We start from the raw sequence: 16,088 nt of genomic DNA, 5'->3' as shown, positions 1-16,088 counted from the left end.
GCTGGGGCCGTGAGGCAGAGGTAGGAGTTGGGCAGGCAGGAGGGATGGGATTTGGGGGCAGGGACCAGGAGGGGGCAAGGCAGGCCGAGTGCCCAGGGTTTTCCCACAGGGCCCAGAGACCCTCTTAATTTGAGGCTCCTGGCTCCCTCCCAGAGGCACAGCTGGGACACATCTGGAAGTGGCCAAGGGGGCTCGCCTCCTTCCTCGCTCCAGGCCTTGGCGTAGACGGCCCCCTTCACCCTCCCTGCTGCCGCCTCCTCAAATACCGAGAATTCCGGCGCCGCTGGGAGCCTGGGCCAGGCTGGGAACTTTCCTTAAGCTGGGAATGTGCAGCTGGGGGCGGAAGCGGGGAGGGCCAGCCTCAGTCCTGACCTTTGGGAGGCTGCAGTGGAGCAGGTCCAGGCCAAGGAGCCCGACTCAGCCCATGCCCTGGTGTATGGCATGGTACCCACTCAATAAATAACTGAGTGGAAGCCAGCAGCTAACATTTACCGAGCCAGGCCTTGTTCACTTTATCTAGCTAATGATCAGTAATTACCTAGGGCCTTTGGAGTACCAGGCTTCAAGCCTCTTGTGGGCAAGGAGATGTTCCCTGTTGTATTCCCAGTGGCAAGAATAGCGCCTGACAAAGACACTCGAGTGCTGACTCAGGCTTGGCTGTGTGGCTGAATCCCATCTCTGCGCCTTCCCACTCACGTGACTGGGCAAGTATCCTCTCTGCCTGAGTTTCCTCATCTCTAAAGTGGGGATTACAGATCCTCACTTGCCTGTTAGGGATATTGAGGACTCAAAGGGAATGAGCTGAAATAGTGACTAACGCCTGTGGTATGTAGTTTAGAACTCAGTAACAGCATTTTTTGCTGTTAACTGATTGTTAAAACCAGATTCTTGGGCTCCTGCCTTGGGGGTTCTGATTTCATGGGTTGGGACTGGATCCTGGGGCATCTGATGTGATCACGGCCTTAGTTAAGTCAGGGGGCTTCCTTCATAGCTCAGTTGGTAAAGAATCAGGCTTAAGCACGTTTGGGAAGTAAGGATATGCTCACTGAATCTTTGTGGATGATCCTATAAAGGTGGATACTGTTGTCTTCATCATACAGATGAGGCAACCAGGCTGCGGGGGAGGGGGGGGTTCCACATGAAGTACTAGAAAAGCTGGGGCTTCAGCTCAGCCATGATGCTGTGGTGTCTCAGAGAATTCCAGGGAAGACAGTAAGATCTAGAACACAAGACGTTAAGTGCTCAATGAAAGAAGCTAATATTACCAAAGAAACAAATTGTGCTGCTTACTGGGCCTTCCACTGCTGTGAGGGGGACAGAACGATCTTAGAATAAAAGCCTTTGTCTCTTAAGACCTGAATGACTTTTGGAGGTGGGGGTTCACTGAGGCACTGTAGAGGTCCCCCAACTAGAGAGAGGCCAGGTAAAAGGATCAATACAAGAACTGGATGGATGGGTATCGAAATGGAATACTTAGGAGGGTGGAGAGTGGTTGCCAAGAGAAATCAGGCAGATGTGGGACACTTTTCCCAGAATCCCAAACCCAATCCATTCTGGTGTTAGCATGGAACTGTCTCTGAAGTTTTGTAGTACCAAGACCCAGAAGAATCCAGGTAAGGAAGGATGGATTGAAAGAGATTAAAACGGCTGGCTGGCTGGTGGTAGAGATGGTTAAATGGCTGGTTGGCTTGATGGATTAGGAGATGACTGAATGATGAAATGTATGAATGAATGGACAGCAATGGGAATATAGAGGGACGAATGGATGAATAGAGTTGGCTGGAGAAGGCAGACAGGTGGGGTAATGGATGGTAGATTTATGGAGGAATGGGTGCTAGATGGGGGACTGGGGTAGGATGATGGATGAAAAGGGTGGAGATAGCTGAATAAGGCAAGTCTATGGGTAGGATATGGATTTGAAGACAGATGGACAGAGAGGGAGATGATGGAGACAGCTGGGTGGGTAGAACTGGCTATGAAGATGAGATGACTGGATGACGGTGGGACACATAAATTGAATAAACTGCTAAAGGAAGGGATTTCAAGGGATTTGCTTGGGAAAACCTTTTTTGGGGGTGGGATGGGGGGCACTTCTTAGCTTGGCTTTCCTGGGTAGGCATCAAGCAGTTTATAAACCTTCTGAACTCATACACCCAACTGTAATGGATCCAGTTTTCAGTGATTCTCAGAGGAGTCAGAGATTCCCCAAATTTTCAGAACAACTGATTTGTGCAGTATCAGGCCTTCCTATTCATTGCTGCCTTCTGTCATCCCCACTGCCTCCAGAAGGGGAAAAGATACACAATTCCATATCAGTTAACAAAATATTAATGACACCCCCTTCCCCATCCCTGCTGGGTTAATCCAGGTAAGTAACAAGAACCATTCGCCAAAGATTCCAGGTGTCAGAAAGCTGCGGCAATTTTTAGACTTGTGTTCAGTGTCTGGACTTCCGGGTGAATTCTGAGGGTCTCTGGCATCTGGTTGAAGTCTTTGCTTTTCAAGGAGCCCAATGTCCTGACTCACACTGACATCCTGACTCACATGTGGAAAGGGGCATCGGGGCCCCCCTGGGCTCTGCGGAGACTCACAGATTCTTGGGGGGTTGCCAAGAGAGCAGGATGGTTCAACCTGACCTGGGCCTTGGCTGGCCGTAGCCGCCCACCACCTCCGACATGGATGTTGACCGTGGTGGCATAGCTGAGCCTCCGGGCTGGGGGTGGTGGGGGTTGGGGCTGGGGTGGCGGTGAAGGTGCCCGTGATGTGGGGGCAGAGGAGGACCAAGGGCCCCAGGAGGCTGGGGGACCCTCTCCTCCAGGCCCCTGTCGCCGAGCCAGGCTCTGGCTGATGTATGAAGCTGCCAGGTATCTTGAAAGGGCAGCCGCATTGGGGCCCAGGAGCTTCCGTGTCGGGGGTGGGGGACTGTGGGGTGGAGTCAAGTCTGAAGACTCTGATCTGGCAGCGTGAGAGACTGAGGGGCCTCCTTGTTTGGCCAAAAGCACGGTGGTCTGGACTGGGGTAGGTAACGGGTCCTGAGTGTCCGTAGGGCCTCCTTGCTTGGGCAAAGGCATGGCAGCTGGAACCTGGTCATTCGTGAGGCCCTTCTGTTCCAACAAAGGTGTCAGCTTCTGAACCTGGAGGTCTGTGAGGCTTTGTTCCTGAAGCCAAGGTGCAGCGGCACGACCCTGGGTGTCTCGGAGGCCTCCCTGCTGGGGCAAAGGCGGGAGAGCTTGGACCTGGGTGTCCGCGTCCGTGAGGCCTGCGGTCTGGGGCAAAGGTTTGGCAGCTGGAACCTGAAAATCTGGGGGGTCCTGGGGCAAGGACAGCGGGGCATTGGCTGGGATCTGACGGTCCAAGTGGCCTCCGTGTACAGGCAAAGGTGAGGTACCCGGAACCTGAATGTCTGGGAGGTCACGCTGCAAGGGCAGTGGGGTATCAGCTGGCATCTGAGGATCCAGGCTGCTTCTGTGTATAAGCAAAGGATCAACGGCTGGCCCACAGGCAGTGGCTGGGGACTGAACATCCCTGGAGCCTCCCGGCTTAGTTACAGGGGTGTTGGTTGGGCTCTGGCTGTCCCAGCAGCCTTCTTGCTTGGGCGCAGGACTGGTGGCTGAAACCATGACATCAGAGGAACTTCCCCGCTTGGCTGAAGCTGGGTTGGTGGGAAGCTGGACGTCCACGTGGCCTCCTTGCTCAAGAGTTGAGGTGCTAGAAGGAACCTGAGTATCCACGTGGTCTCTATGCTCCTGCAAAGGAGTGGCAGCTGGAGCTTGGATTTCCAAGTGGCCTTGATCTGGTGAAATTGTAACAGCTGCAGCCTGGCTGTCTGGGGGGTCTTCCTGCTCCAGCAAAGGTGTGGTGGCTGGAATCTGGGTATTCCAGAGGCTTCCTTGCTCAGGCAGCGGGGTAGCAGCTGGAACCTGGAGGCTCAGATGGTCTTGCTCAGGCAAACTTGAAACATGTAGACCCTGGCTGTCCTGGCAGCCTCCCTGCTTAGTCAAAGGTGTGGCAGCTTGAACCCGGGCAGCAGGGCTAAGGGGGACAGATTCCTGGGCACAGGTTAGAGGAAAGGCCAGCTCACACACCAGCACGTGTCCAAAGGCAGGCAGGGGTCCTGCATGCAAAGACAGATGGGTCGAGTTAGGACAGATCCCCCAGGTGGGGCCACCCCTGCTGACCCACATACCTGGACCTCACCTGGCTCGGCCTGCTCCTGGGACAGGCCAGGTAACAGCTGCGGCTGGGCCAGAGCCCGAGGCCTGCGGCGGGGTGCGTTGGCCGATGCCCGGGTCTCCGCCCGCTGCATGTGCTGGATCCGTTCACTGTAAAGCCGGGCCAACTCTCGCACTCGGGATGCTGACCTCTCCGAAGTCGGGACTCCCGCCTTCCCTCCTCCACTGCCACCGCCCCCACTCAGGTCCGAGTCTTCCAGGATCAGCAGTGGCTCAGGAAAACCCGGCCGGGCCAGCTGCCCCTGCTCCAGGGCCTGCCAGGCGCTCCGGATTTCAGAGCAAGAGCGGAACTCCAGCTCATGTGAGAATCCCTGATCCTGGGTGACATCTGGGGGCTGGAATTCTGGAAATGATCCTCCTTCATCCTCCTCTCGCCCTGCCCTGTCTTCTGAGGAGGGCTCGCCCAGTTTTCCAGAAGTGCTTCCAGGGAAAAGTTCTCTCCGGGTGGCTAGAGTCTCATCCAGCTCCTGTGGGGGTCCCTGGAGCCAGGAGTCACAGGGGAGCTGGGGGGCAGCGCTGGGAAGACTAGGAATGTCGGGGACGCTAGGAATGGCTGGAAGGCAGGGCATTTCAAAAACACTGGAAATGTCAGAGAGGCTGGGGAGGCAGGGCATCTGGGGAATTTCAGAAAGGCTGGGCATTTCAGGGAGGCTGGGTCTGTCGGGGCTTTTGGAAAGGCTGGGAATGTCAGCAATTTCAGCTGCACTGGAACCTTCGAGCCCCTCCAGGACGTGGAGTGGGGAAGGCTCCCGTTCATCCATGTCCAGTTCTTCTTCCTCCTCCTCTTCTGAAGAGTCTCGGCTGGGCAGGCCTTGGAATGTGAGGGTGTCACTGTCGCCTGGCACTTGGGAGTCTCCGGGGAACTTGGGAACATCATGGGGGGGTGGCTGTAGTGGGCCCTGAGGAAGCCAAAAGGTGTCAGGGTGGGTTGGCCCCCTGAATCCCAGGCTGTGCCCACCCAGGCCCGGAGCCCCAAGGACACTGGGAGGGGACGCCTGGCTCACCCCTGGATCCCGGAGGCCTCTTTGGTTCAGGAGCTCCAGGATTTCTTCAGTGATTGAGGGCCCAGAAGGGTCCAGCGTGGGGGGTCCTGTGTCCTCCAGGTCCTCAGGGGGTCCAGAAGTGGGACCTGGTGGCTGAGGCTCCAGGGGCGGGTAGAGCTCCCCCGCACTGCCAGTGTGCTGTGAGGAAGGCAAGGAAGGAGGGCGGGAGTCTGGGGGCCCCAATCCCCTCCCTCAGAGGACAGGGAATCCAGGCCCCATCACCTTCTTCTTCAGACCCGGGACTTGGGAACTCAAGTTCCCTCCCTCAGTAGACCCAGGAGTCCAGGTCCCGGAATGTCTCTCACCTTGAGTCTAGGCTTAGCTGGGGAGGAAGAGATGAGGAAGAGGAAAGAGTGAGATGTAGGAACAAGTGTTATTCCTCATTATTGATGAGTGGCCCCATCACCCCTCCTTCACGACGCCCGGGAGTCCCAGGGAACAGACAGGGGCGCACCAGGCTGGGCTGGGCAGTCACTCACTGTTGTGTGGAAACATGACGTAAAGGTCCTTCAGAGGCTCTAAGGGGAAGACACAGTGATATCAGGGGCCCGCTCCCCAACCTGACGCCAAGTTCACTTTTAGGGGAGGGTACTCACCAGACTGTCTGCGGCCGCGACGGGTAGCGGTGGGTCCTGGTGATGGAGCTGTGGGGAGAGGTAGATCGGAACCCTGTTAGGACCCCCCACTCCAGGTTCCTGTGGGAGGGATGAGGGGGAACCTCAGGGTTCCATCTCTTTTACCTGTGTTCCTTCGTCCAGGAGTGAAACTTCTAGCATCTCGAGGTCGGGGAGACCCAACTGGGGGTGTAAGGGGCTCTGGGATAGGCTTGCTTTTAGGAGCACCTACAGGAAGAGATTTGGGGTTAATAATCTACTTTTTCTTTGAAGCGATTCCTCTACCGTCACATCCTCCCAACCCAAGGTCCCGACTCACAGTGCAGGCTGTTTTCAAGGAGGACTTGTTTTGCCTGAAAAAAATAAGCACACGGGTTGAGGGGGCTGGGCCCTGAGAACCAGGCTTGGCCTGATTAAACGGTGCTGCTACCGGTCAGGCGCCTTACATGACTGATACTGACGAATCCTCCCCACAGCCCTGTGAAGCTGGCACTATTATTCCTCCACGTGAGGAAGCTGAAGCCAGAGAGGTTAAGTTACTTGTCCAGAATCACACAGCAGGGATATTGTGGAGCTGGGATTGAAACCCAGATAACCCAACTTTGAATGAAACTATCATACTCTAAGACAGCGCCCCCACCCTCGTCCCTGGCACTCAGGGTCTTTCAATGCTATTGAGTTGGGGGGCCTTCCCAAGTGGCGCAGTGGTAAAAGAATCTTCCTGCCCATGCAGGAGATGCAAAGAGACGCAGGTTCAACCTCTGGGTCGGGAAGATCCCTTAGAGATGGCAGCCCACTCCAGTATTCCTGATTGGGAAATCCCATGGACAGAGGAGCCTGGTGGGCTATAGTTCAGGGCAGTCACAAAGACTTGGACATGACTGAGCGTGCATGCATGGGTCCCCAGCACCCTGAGGACCCCCCAGTGGTGGCAGGAGCTGTACCTTGGCAGGGATGGAGGCGGGGTGGTTCTCAAAGAAGAGGCGCTGGAGACAGTGAATCCACAGCCTCTTCTCTTCTTGGTTCCTGGCCTGAGGGTGGGGGTGGGGTGGGGGTGGAATTGGGAGCCAGTTGTGAGGTCTAGGGACTTGGGAGCAGGAAATCCCTGCCTCCCCAGACCCACCCTGTGCTCACCTGGAGCAGGTGCCTGTGCTTGGGAATGGTCAGATCGGACACCTTGAACCCTAGAGGGTCTCGAGGGTTCTCGCTGACACTCAGGTTGCAGCACTGGGTGAGGGGCAGAGAGAGGCCTCAGACTCATCCATGTACCCCTCAAGTGTATCTGAGCCCCCTCCTCCTAAAAGGTGTCCCCTTTCCAGCTTCCCTGGTGGCTCAGTGTAAAGAATCTTCAGGCCAGTGCAGGAGACCTGGGTTTGATCCCTAATCAGGGAAGATCCCACATGCCACGGAATAGCCCCTGCACCACAACTATTAAGCCTGGGCTCTAGAGCCTGCAAGCCGCAACTACTGAAGCCCCTGTACCCCAGAGCCTGTGCTCCACAACAAGAAAAGCCACCACGCCGCGACTAGACAAAAGCTCTCACAGTAATCAAGACCCAGCGCGTCCATAAGTAAATAAAATATGTCCCCTCCCCCCATCAACCCTCCCCACCAGGCTGGGCTCAGCTCTCCCTCACCAGTCCTCCCACTCTCATCTGGATCAAGAAGACGCGACTGCAGAGTAGTGTAGATGCTTGCCTGGGGGGCAAATCCAGGTCCTCCCCTTCTAGGTCCACATCACCTCTGCATACCTCTGACCCCCTACCCCGCTCCTCGACTCAAGGAAACGTGGTCCTTTTAAGCAAGTTGCCCACCCATGTATACCCTGCCCCTAGCCACGTCTTTGGCTCTACAGCTCTGTATAGGATACATCTGGCAGGTAATATTCTGGCCCTGCCCCCATCCCTGAACTCACAAAGATGTGGCCCTTGTAGGTGTATTCCGGTCCCCGGCGCTTGGCCACGAGCAGCATCCGTGAGAACAGAAAGAGCAGCCGTTCACCCCCTCGAAGTCGGGGGCCGCTCCCTCCACCACCTCGGAATGCGCCCTCCAGCACTAGCTCCCCAAAAGCGCTGAGGTCCGGACCGGTCCAGCCGCCCAGCCGCCGCTGCACCTCCTGCCGGGACCCCAGGAACACACCGGCGGGCGATGCACGCAAATCAAGACAGGGTGGTTAGCAAGCAGACCGTGCTGTCCCAGTCCACCCTCCAAGGCTCTGACCAACCCCCGACCGGAGGCCCTCATGTCCATACTGCCCCCCACCCATGGTGGGTCCCAGCCCTCCCCCAGGGTCACCTGGAGGCGCGCAGCATGCTCCTGTTTGCGTTTCATGTCATTGATATACCAGGCGACCGCTGTCATGGACACAATAGCCTCCTCCACCATCTCGCGGCCCCCGGCATCCGGGCCCTCCGCCCAGTGCTTGCCCAGCTCCTGGAAGGCAGGTGCCCAGGGAGAGGAAGACGAACAGAGGAAGGGTGAGAGAGAGAGAGAAAGGCAGGGGCAGAGATGGAGAGCCAGAGACGGAGAGAGACAAGCAAGCAAAGACAGGAACTGAAGTCAGCTGGAGCCAGCCCCTACTGCTAACAAGACACTGCCCCAGCGCTGGCCCAGTTTCTAGGGACCAGAGGCCTCCCTGGTCCTGGCTGGCCCAGCTTTTCCAGGGTCCGCACTCCAGATGCACCACCAGGTGGCCAATGGACAGGACCTCGTCCCTCCCCAGGCAGCCCCCCGGGGGCCCACAGCTGACCTGCAGCAGCAGATGGTACTTGAGGATGCGCTGGACAGGCTTCAGCAGGAAGCTCTGCAGGGGCAGCGAGTGATGGAGCTGGGCCTGGCGCTCTTGCAGCCACATGGCTGCTGGCGGGGACAGTGACAGCTCCCGGAGTAGGGCCAGGGAGCTGGGGACACAGCACAGGTCAGGGGGATGGGCAGCTACAGCGGGCCAGGCTGGGAGGGGTCAGGGAGTGACCAGGGTTTGGGAACTCTCAGGGGCTGGTTGGGGTTAGGGAGAAGGCGGACATGGTCGTGGTCTGGCCAGGTTGGGACCTGACTGGGTTGGGGTAGGGGGAGCTCAGCTAGCGCACATCAACTTGTGGGGCCCAGCCTGGGCCCAGCAGGTGCTTCTCAGCCCTCACCTCGGGTAGTTCATGCAGTACAACGTGTAGATGTCAAAATCCTCACTCTGTGGGCAACAAGGGGGTCAGGGAGACGTCAGTGCCTGACTCCTCAGGACCCCTCCCTCCAAGCCTAGCCCAGGCCTGCTCCCCTCCCACCCCAACCCCCTTACCCAGGCCCTCGCCTCACCCTCTGCACGAAGCACTCGGCGATGCCCCCGGCGCTGCTGCTGCCCTCCAGGTCTTCCAGGAGCTCCCTGGGGAGGGGCAGAGAGAAAGGGTGAAGGACCACCCTGCCCCCACACCGCCACCCTGTGAGGACACCAGGAGGCTGGGCCTTGGTGAGCTGCCAGGATGGGATGTCACGTCCACAGGAAGGGTCCTCTGATCACGACGTGGGAGGTCGCACCCTGCTCAGACGCTGTCCTTGGGCAGCATCACGTTCCTCAGCCTGAGATCTTGTCACAGGCAGCATGAGCCTTGGGGACTTCATGGGGCACAGCCCGGGAGAGGGGTGTCAGGACCCTTAGAGCTGTGATAATCTTAAGATCCTGTTGTGACCCTGACAACTTGTTGTGACTCACAAACCTCCCCAAGAACTTTATGTGTAATTAGGGAATTCCCTGGTGGTCCAGTGGTTAGAACTAGGTGCCTTCACTGCTGGGTCCAGGTTTAGTCCCTGGTTGGAGAACTAAGATCCCGAAATCCAAGCGGTGAGGCCAAAAAAAAAAGTGTAATTAAGCGTCATCAGAGGATGAGACGGCTGGATGGCATCACCGACTCGGTGGATATGAGTTTGAGCAAGCTCCGGGAGACGGTGAAGCACAGGAAAGCCTGGTGTGCTGCAGTTCGTGGGGCTGCAAATAGTCGGACACGATGGAGCGACTGAACAACAACAAAAGTGTCATCAAGACACGTAGGTGTCACGCTCTCCTTGAACTCTAGCACCCTCCTCACTGGGGGGGCCAACCATCCCGGTTTGTCTGGACTGCGGGGTTTCCCAGGACAAGTCACACAAATGCTCACACTGTCATGATCCTCAAGCCCCAGAGGAGTCTGATTCACTGTGATCCATGACCTGACATGGCGCTAGCCCCATCTCATTGCCTGGATCCATCCTGATATTTGGACCTCATCTGGGTCCTCATTCCCCATGGTGATCCCTACCCAATATCATAAGACCCTGTGTTCCAGTCTGGACAGGGCATTGTTGGGCGCAAAGGTTTGGGTTAGAACACAGCCTGTCTCCCTGAGCTCCCTAGCCCACCCCCCCTGCCCACCCAACCCGTCCCTGACCTGCTGAACTCGTAGATGTCCTCAATGTTGGCAAACAGCGTGCCCACCTGCTCCGCACTCAGCCCCAGGACCCCACCATCCAGCAGAGGGCCCAGATAGTCCTGTGGGGATGACTGGGGTTATGAGGGTGGAGGGGCTGGCCCAGGTTCCCACGGCACTGGGGTGCCCACCCGCCTCACCTCCACGATGCTTCGGAGGTCCCGGACGTAGGCCCGCTCTGTCTCCACGATCTCACGGGCCACACGCTCCAGCCTCGAGGGTTTCGCAGAACCCGGGGTCCCCACGGGCGACAGATGCAGGCGGATGGGGGGCCCTGGAAGGGGCTCTGGCCTCGAGGCTGAGCAGGCTGGGGTGGGGCCCGGAGCCGGGTCTCCCTCAGAGCCCACAGTGCTCAAGGATGTGGAGCTCCCAGAACCTCGGGGGGAGGTCATGGCGGGGGTGGCAGGGGCTGCTGGGGTTGTGGAACATGGCATCAGAGGGGCTCCCCAACTGAGTAAGTGTGCTCAGCCCCCACACTCACCCACCCCTGATCAACATCTCTCCCAGTGCTCCCCTCTCCTCTAATCAGCCCTGTCCTCTCCAGGCAGGGTCCTCTCTGAACTGCTGGCCCCCATTCCTTGAATCCACCTCCATGTGTCATCCTGGGAGAACTTTATTATTTAGCCTGACTCTTTTACTCTCACAAGGATAATCCCATTCCTGCCCTCAGGGTAAAGTCCAAACTCCTGAGATCCAAAGGGCCCTCCGCAAGGTGGCCATCAGAGACCTTTCCAGTGTGTTCTTTTCCCAAGACACACCACTTCTTACCCTTCGGGCTCCAGGCACACTCAGCTTCTCTGGGTTACTCAAATAAGCAGTCTCTTCTCACCTCTGTGCCTCTGCGCAGAATACTCTTCCTGGCCTCTCTCAGTTCACCCCGCCTCATCTTTCAATTCTCAGTTTAGATATCCCCCTCCTTCAGGAAGCCTCCCTTGATCTCCCAGACAGGGTCCCCATGGCCCTCTGAGCTTTCCCCATCCCAGCCAGCCCTGACCACTGTGTGCTGGGCTTCCCTCAGGGCCTCAGGATGAGTCCCTCTCCCTACCGGACCTGGAGCTCTGGGCAGGAGGGCCGGGGTTGTCTTGGTCAGCCTGTGTTGCCTGCACTGGGTCAGCCTGGGAGGCTGCAGGGTCTTGAATGAAAGAATGAATGCCCAGCAGTCTCCACCCCTCCCTCGCCCGCTCACCTGTCCGAGTGTCACACACAGCCGCACAGTCACACACTTCACCTCTGTGGCCGAGGCTAGGGCTGGGTTTGGACAGGCCCAGTCCACGGGCTCCCTCGGGCATGGCTGAGTGGCTCAGCGGCTTCTGCAGAAAGACCCCCTTCTGGGATACCAGGACCCCATAGACTTTCCTGCCTCCACACCGCCCCCACCCCCGACTCACAGACTGGGGGCTGAGAATTAGGAGGATGGTCTGAATCCAGGGAGGGGGCCCTGGGAGTAACTAATGCGGGAGACAGTCGCAAAGTGATCGAAAGAGGGGAGTAAGGAGAGATAACACAGAAAAAAACGGAAAGGGTGAAACAAAGAAGAGTAAAGCGAACAAGAATCGCCCAAGCTGTGAGTCTGGTGTGTCTGGGGCCGGAGGCTCAGGGATCCTGGGAACGTTTGGGCTCCGGTTGGAGCCGAGGGCGAGGGGCAGGGCTGGGAAAAAGCCGTGGGCGGGAGGCCGCGGGGTCCCAGGGGAGGGCGGAGGAGGCTGGGGGACCGGATGCCAGGGTCCTGCAGACGGCTTCCTCCCCCACGGAGGGCTGCGAGTCGGGGCGCTGGCCCTGAGTCCTCGACCCCTTTCAGTCAAGTCCCTCCGAGATCCGCTCACTGTCCCCACCACCGCAGCGCCTCCCCACAGCCTTCTAGCCCCCAGCTCCCCGCCGGCGCCTCAGCTCGCCCCCCGCCGGCACGCCCCCTCATTGTTCAGCGGCTGCGGCGCCGCCCCCTCCCCCAGCCCTTCGGGGCCCCTCGCCTACCCTCACCTCCCCGGGAGTCTCCAGCCCCGAACCGAGGCAGCCCGGTTCCTATTTGACCCTAGCACGGTCCCCGGGGAGGCGCAGAGCCGGCACTCTCGGGTCTCTGCAAGTCAGGGGTGTGAACTTCGGGCTCTCCGGCTCCAGGAACCAGAATCCGGGGTCTCTCGGAAAACCGGGCGCAGTGGTCCAGATTTCTTTCGTCCTCTAAACGGAAGATGCTGGGAGCCTCGACGCTCGAGTCTCAGATGGGGGTACTGGGAACCCAAATTCCTGAGTCTTCTAGACGGGGTCGTGGGGTGGGGGGAGGGCTGGATTCCTGAGTTCCCTAACTCTTAAGAGCAGGGGTTAAACTACTTCCAGACGGGAGCGCAGAAGAGTCCCAAATTCCAGGGTCCTCTTTTAGTGGGCGCTTCAGCCCCCAACGGGCTGGATGGGGCTCTAGGAGTCCGTATCCCAAGTTCCTCCAGTCCCGGGAGTCTTGGGCTCAGCTTTCTGGGAAAAACTCTGGAGGGACTCTCCGGTCTGAGATCCTAAGTTCTTCGAAACCGGTTGCAGGAAGCTCGGCCTCCAGGGTCGCGCGGGGCTGATGTCCCGGACTCCTGGCTCCTCCTCCAGGAGGGGGCGCTGGGCACCTGGATATCTGGGGTCCTCTAGTCTGCCTGGACGCTGGGGCCTGGGCTTCGGGGTCTCTCAGGACGCGGTGCAGAATTTCGGACGGCTGGAGTCTGCAACTGTGGACCCCTCAGGCTTCGGGATGGATGGCACCAGGATCTGGCGGCGGCGGCGGCGGCGGCGCCACATCTGTGGCTGGAGAGTCCGGTCCCAACGGTGGGGTGGGGGGCGGTCGCCTGGGGCTTCTCCTCCCCCCCCCCCCCGCCCGGGCTCATATCCTGTTCCCGCCCGCAGGGGGGAGGGGCCGCCTTCCGGCCGGCCAGCCCGCAAAGGGTTAAGACCTCTCCTCTCTGGATTCTGAATATTGATGAGAAGGCGGTCCCGGACAGGCTACACCCCCACATAGCAAAAGCTTCGCAGACTTTTCCCTTTTACAGCAAGAGCCCTCCCGGCGTGAGAAGCCGGAACTGGTAACACACTTTCTCCTATCGGCCAATCCAAAGATTCCTATTTGTATATGCAAAGTAGAGGCGGAGCTAGCCTCCAAGGTCACGTGGCCAGGAATGACTGAAGGACTTCACGGCAGTGGGGTGCGGCCGAAGCTCCAGTGGCGCAATCGGTTAGCGCGCGGTACTTATAGGGCAGTGCGAGCGGAGCGATGCCGAGGTTGTGAGTTCGATCCTCACCTGGAGCAGTTTTTAATTTTTCTCTTACCGGTTTATAGATTTGTTCTTATTAATCAACCGAAACATATACGTCACTTAAAAGAATAAACATTTCGATCGTCGGAATTTTTAGGCTGGAAAGAATCCTGGGACTCTGGCTACGATCGGTTAGGGAGTGTTTTCTATTGTGGGGAGGTACAGTTTTCCTCTTCGTCACCAGGGGGTGGTGTTGCCTCTTAGATGTCTAGAAATTTGAGTCGGTCTAAATCTCAGTTTAAGAATTTTGTAGATGTGTCAGGCAGTGTCAGGTCCTCAGCAAACTATGTAAATGACACTGTCTCTTTGTCCATCTTTTTCTATCTTGGATTTTCTTCTTCCAGTTTTATTGCGATATATATAATCGCTGTTAGTTCAAGGTGAACAAAATAATTTTAGATACATGTAAATTGTGAAATAATTACAATGTTTAACATCAATTACCTCATAGTTACTATCGCGCGCGCGCGCGCGTGTGTGTGTGTGTGTGTGTGTGTTGGAGTTCTCTCTCCTCGTTTCTGAATCGATTATTTTTTTCAACAAGTTCTGAAGCTTGTGACCACTATGTGACTGGTTCCTGTTTGGGGTTTAGATGTGAGTGATACAGCAGTGACCAAGACAAAGTCCCTGCCTCTGAGGATTTGACACTCAAATGTGAAGGGTTGGGGGGGGCGGCTGATTGCTATAAATATAAGATTTAAGTAATTTTATATGTTAGGTGGTGATAATAAACATCATGGGAAAAGTAGAGCAAGGTAGGAAGGGGGTTGCAATAATAGTAGTCAGGGACCATCTCTGAGAAAACATTTGAGCAGAGACCTGAAGAAGGGGAGCAAGCTGTTGGGATACTTCGGGGAGTACAACAGAAACAGCCAGTGCAAAGGCCCTGTGGCTGAGGTGCACCGACAAAAGCCATAATGACTAGAGCAAGAGTGACCGAAGATGAGAGCCAGGCTGTGTAGGCGTTGAGGACTTAGGACTTTGGCATTAATGTGTTCTGACTGAGGTGTCATGATAGTTTCCCTTTGGTTGTTTAGTGGGGGAGTGGGGAAGAGACTGAAGGTAAGGGCAGGTGGGGCCAGAGAGGAGTCAGGAGGGGGGGCTGTAACATCTCTTTAGAAAGTGAATCAGACAGGGTTGCTGTTGGTTTGGATTGTGGGTTTGAGGGGGAAAAAGTCAAGAGGACCGGCTCTCTGCACTGGTAGCTGGTGGCAGGTGCTGTTTTCTCAAATAAGGGTTTATTTGTTTCCAAGGGGCAGAGTATCTGTTTTTTTGCAAAGGGAAGAACCCTTTGTGTTACTTCTTGTTCTTTTAGTGTCTGCATGTATCTGCGTAGCTTGCGGTTCCTCTCCAACATTTCTGGGTTTCTGTCTCTCTCTTTCCCCAGCCCTTTCCCAAAACGGAGCCCGGGGACGGGAGGGCTTCGTGGGAGAGGAGATCAAAGGTTAGGGCCCACCAGTGGGCTAAGGGAGAGGGCCAAGGAGTGAGAGGTCAAGGAGGCATGAGGATGGGAGGGGAAGAGATGAGCACTCTAGGAGGGAATGGGGTCGGGCAGAAATGGGGCGAGGAGAAGATGGAACCAAGGGGAAGAAGAGTGTGGGCAGGGAGAGCAGAGTGGAAAGGAAAGGGAGCGAGAAAGGGGAGGGAACTGGAAGTGAAGAGAACAGGGGACAGAGGACGGAGGATGGGGGGAAAGAAGGAAAGGAAAGTAAAAAGAGGAAAGGGCGAGAAGTGCTGGGGGGAGGGGAAGAACTGGAGAGGGTGGGGAAGTAGGGGAGGGGAAGGGTGGCGCAGGAGGGTCTGGCGACGAGGAACTGAAAGGAGGAGGAGGGGTGAGTTGGGGAGAGGAGAGGGAAGATGGGGTAGAGGAAAAGCAGGGGCAAGGAGGGAAACAGGGGTCGAAGCGGGAGGAGGCCGCGGCGGAAAGGGGCGGGGCGCAGGCGCTGACGCTAGGCAGCTTCCGGGCTCGGTGCGCCGGGCTCCTCCGCCCCAGGGTGGTTCCCGCCGCCTCTTGCCTTGTATGGTCCGAGGACGCGGCCCTCCCGGGAGCCCCGCCCCGACCGAAACCCACCCTCCCTGGCCTCGCGATCGCCGACTCCCACCCCGCCTGGGGCGAGAGACCGCGAGTTTCCACCGCTCAGAAGCCGAGATTCCGCAATCCCGAGCCTCTCGAATCCCGACAGGCCAAGATTTTGGTATTCGAGATTCAAGGGGCCCGGAAACCCAGAATCTACAGTTCTGCGATTCTTAAACGTTCTAGTGTTAGGTCTCCCGAAGACCAAGTCTGAGATTCCACAGTGTTGAGATTCTAGAATCCTGAGGCTTTCAAGATGCCTCCCCCAAGATTCCGAAAACCTGCGTATCCCAACACTTTCCGGTCCTGGAAGGCCCGGCGGTGGGACCCCAGGACGCCCCGGCTTCCGGGGCGACCCCTCCCCCACCCGCCGCGCCGGCCGCCTGCCTT

General features: G+C 57.4%; 1 protein-coding gene and 1 non-coding gene across 4 annotated transcripts; one reads left to right on the top strand and one right to left on the bottom strand.

Annotated features, from left to right (window-relative positions):
- Positions 1 to 2,312: 2,312 nt before the first annotated feature.
- PLEKHG2 (pleckstrin homology and RhoGEF domain containing G2) lies at positions 2,313 to 13,141 on the bottom strand. Of its 3 annotated transcripts, none has more exons than XM_024979082.2 (19): positions 12,312 to 13,141; positions 11,527 to 11,650; positions 10,481 to 10,752; positions 10,302 to 10,402; positions 9,196 to 9,262; positions 9,027 to 9,073; positions 8,639 to 8,789; positions 8,185 to 8,322; positions 7,805 to 8,005; positions 7,024 to 7,116; positions 6,834 to 6,920; positions 6,209 to 6,242; positions 6,016 to 6,117; positions 5,872 to 5,919; positions 5,755 to 5,793; positions 5,581 to 5,597; positions 5,237 to 5,413; positions 4,198 to 5,131; positions 2,313 to 4,114 (listed from the first exon to the last, which is right to left on the bottom strand). In XM_024979082.2, exons 2-19 carry the CDS (start codon positions 11,627 to 11,629, stop codon positions 2,541 to 2,543), a joined length of 4,185 nt encoding a protein of 1,394 aa, XP_024834850.1. In that variant the 5' UTR covers positions 11,630 to 11,650; positions 12,312 to 13,141; the 3' UTR covers positions 2,313 to 2,540. The 3 variants fall into 3 exon arrangements, with proteins under 3 accessions (XP_024834850.1, XP_024834849.1, XP_024834851.1); XM_024979081.2 differs by having other exon boundaries at positions 12,318 to 13,141; XM_024979083.2 differs by having other exon boundaries at positions 10,481 to 10,749; positions 12,318 to 13,141.
- Positions 13,142 to 13,524: 383 nt separating this feature from the next.
- Positions 13,525 to 13,617, top strand: TRNAI-UAU (transfer RNA isoleucine (anticodon UAU)). Its single transcript is given in 2 exon segments — positions 13,525 to 13,562; positions 13,582 to 13,617. It is a non-coding gene; the product is annotated as a tRNA-Ile (tRNA).
- The last annotated feature ends 2,471 nt before the right edge of the window (positions 13,618 to 16,088 follow it).

Source organism: Bos taurus, chromosome 18 (assembly GCF_002263795.3).
Source record: "Bos taurus isolate L1 Dominette 01449 registration number 42190680 breed Hereford chromosome 18, ARS-UCD2.0, whole genome shotgun sequence".
In the NCBI taxonomy this organism is placed as follows: domain Eukaryota; kingdom Metazoa; phylum Chordata; class Mammalia; order Artiodactyla; family Bovidae; genus Bos; species Bos taurus.
The sequence above is the reverse complement of the archived record's forward strand: the minus strand, read 5'-3'. Positions and strand labels throughout refer to the sequence as shown.

Coding starts and splice junctions, on each gene's coding strand:
- PLEKHG2 (XM_024979082.2), bottom strand. CDS start 11,629: ATGCCCGAGGGAGCCCGTGGACTGGGCCTGTCCAAACCCAGCCCTAGC. Junction 10,403..10,480: donor ACCTCCGAAGCATCGTGGAG/GTGAGGCGGGTG, acceptor TCATCCCCACAG/GACTATCTGGGCCCTCTGCT. Junction 4,115..4,197: donor CCAGGAGCAGGCCGAGCCAG/GTGAGGTCCAGG, acceptor CTTTGCATGCAG/GACCCCTGCCTGCCTTTGGA.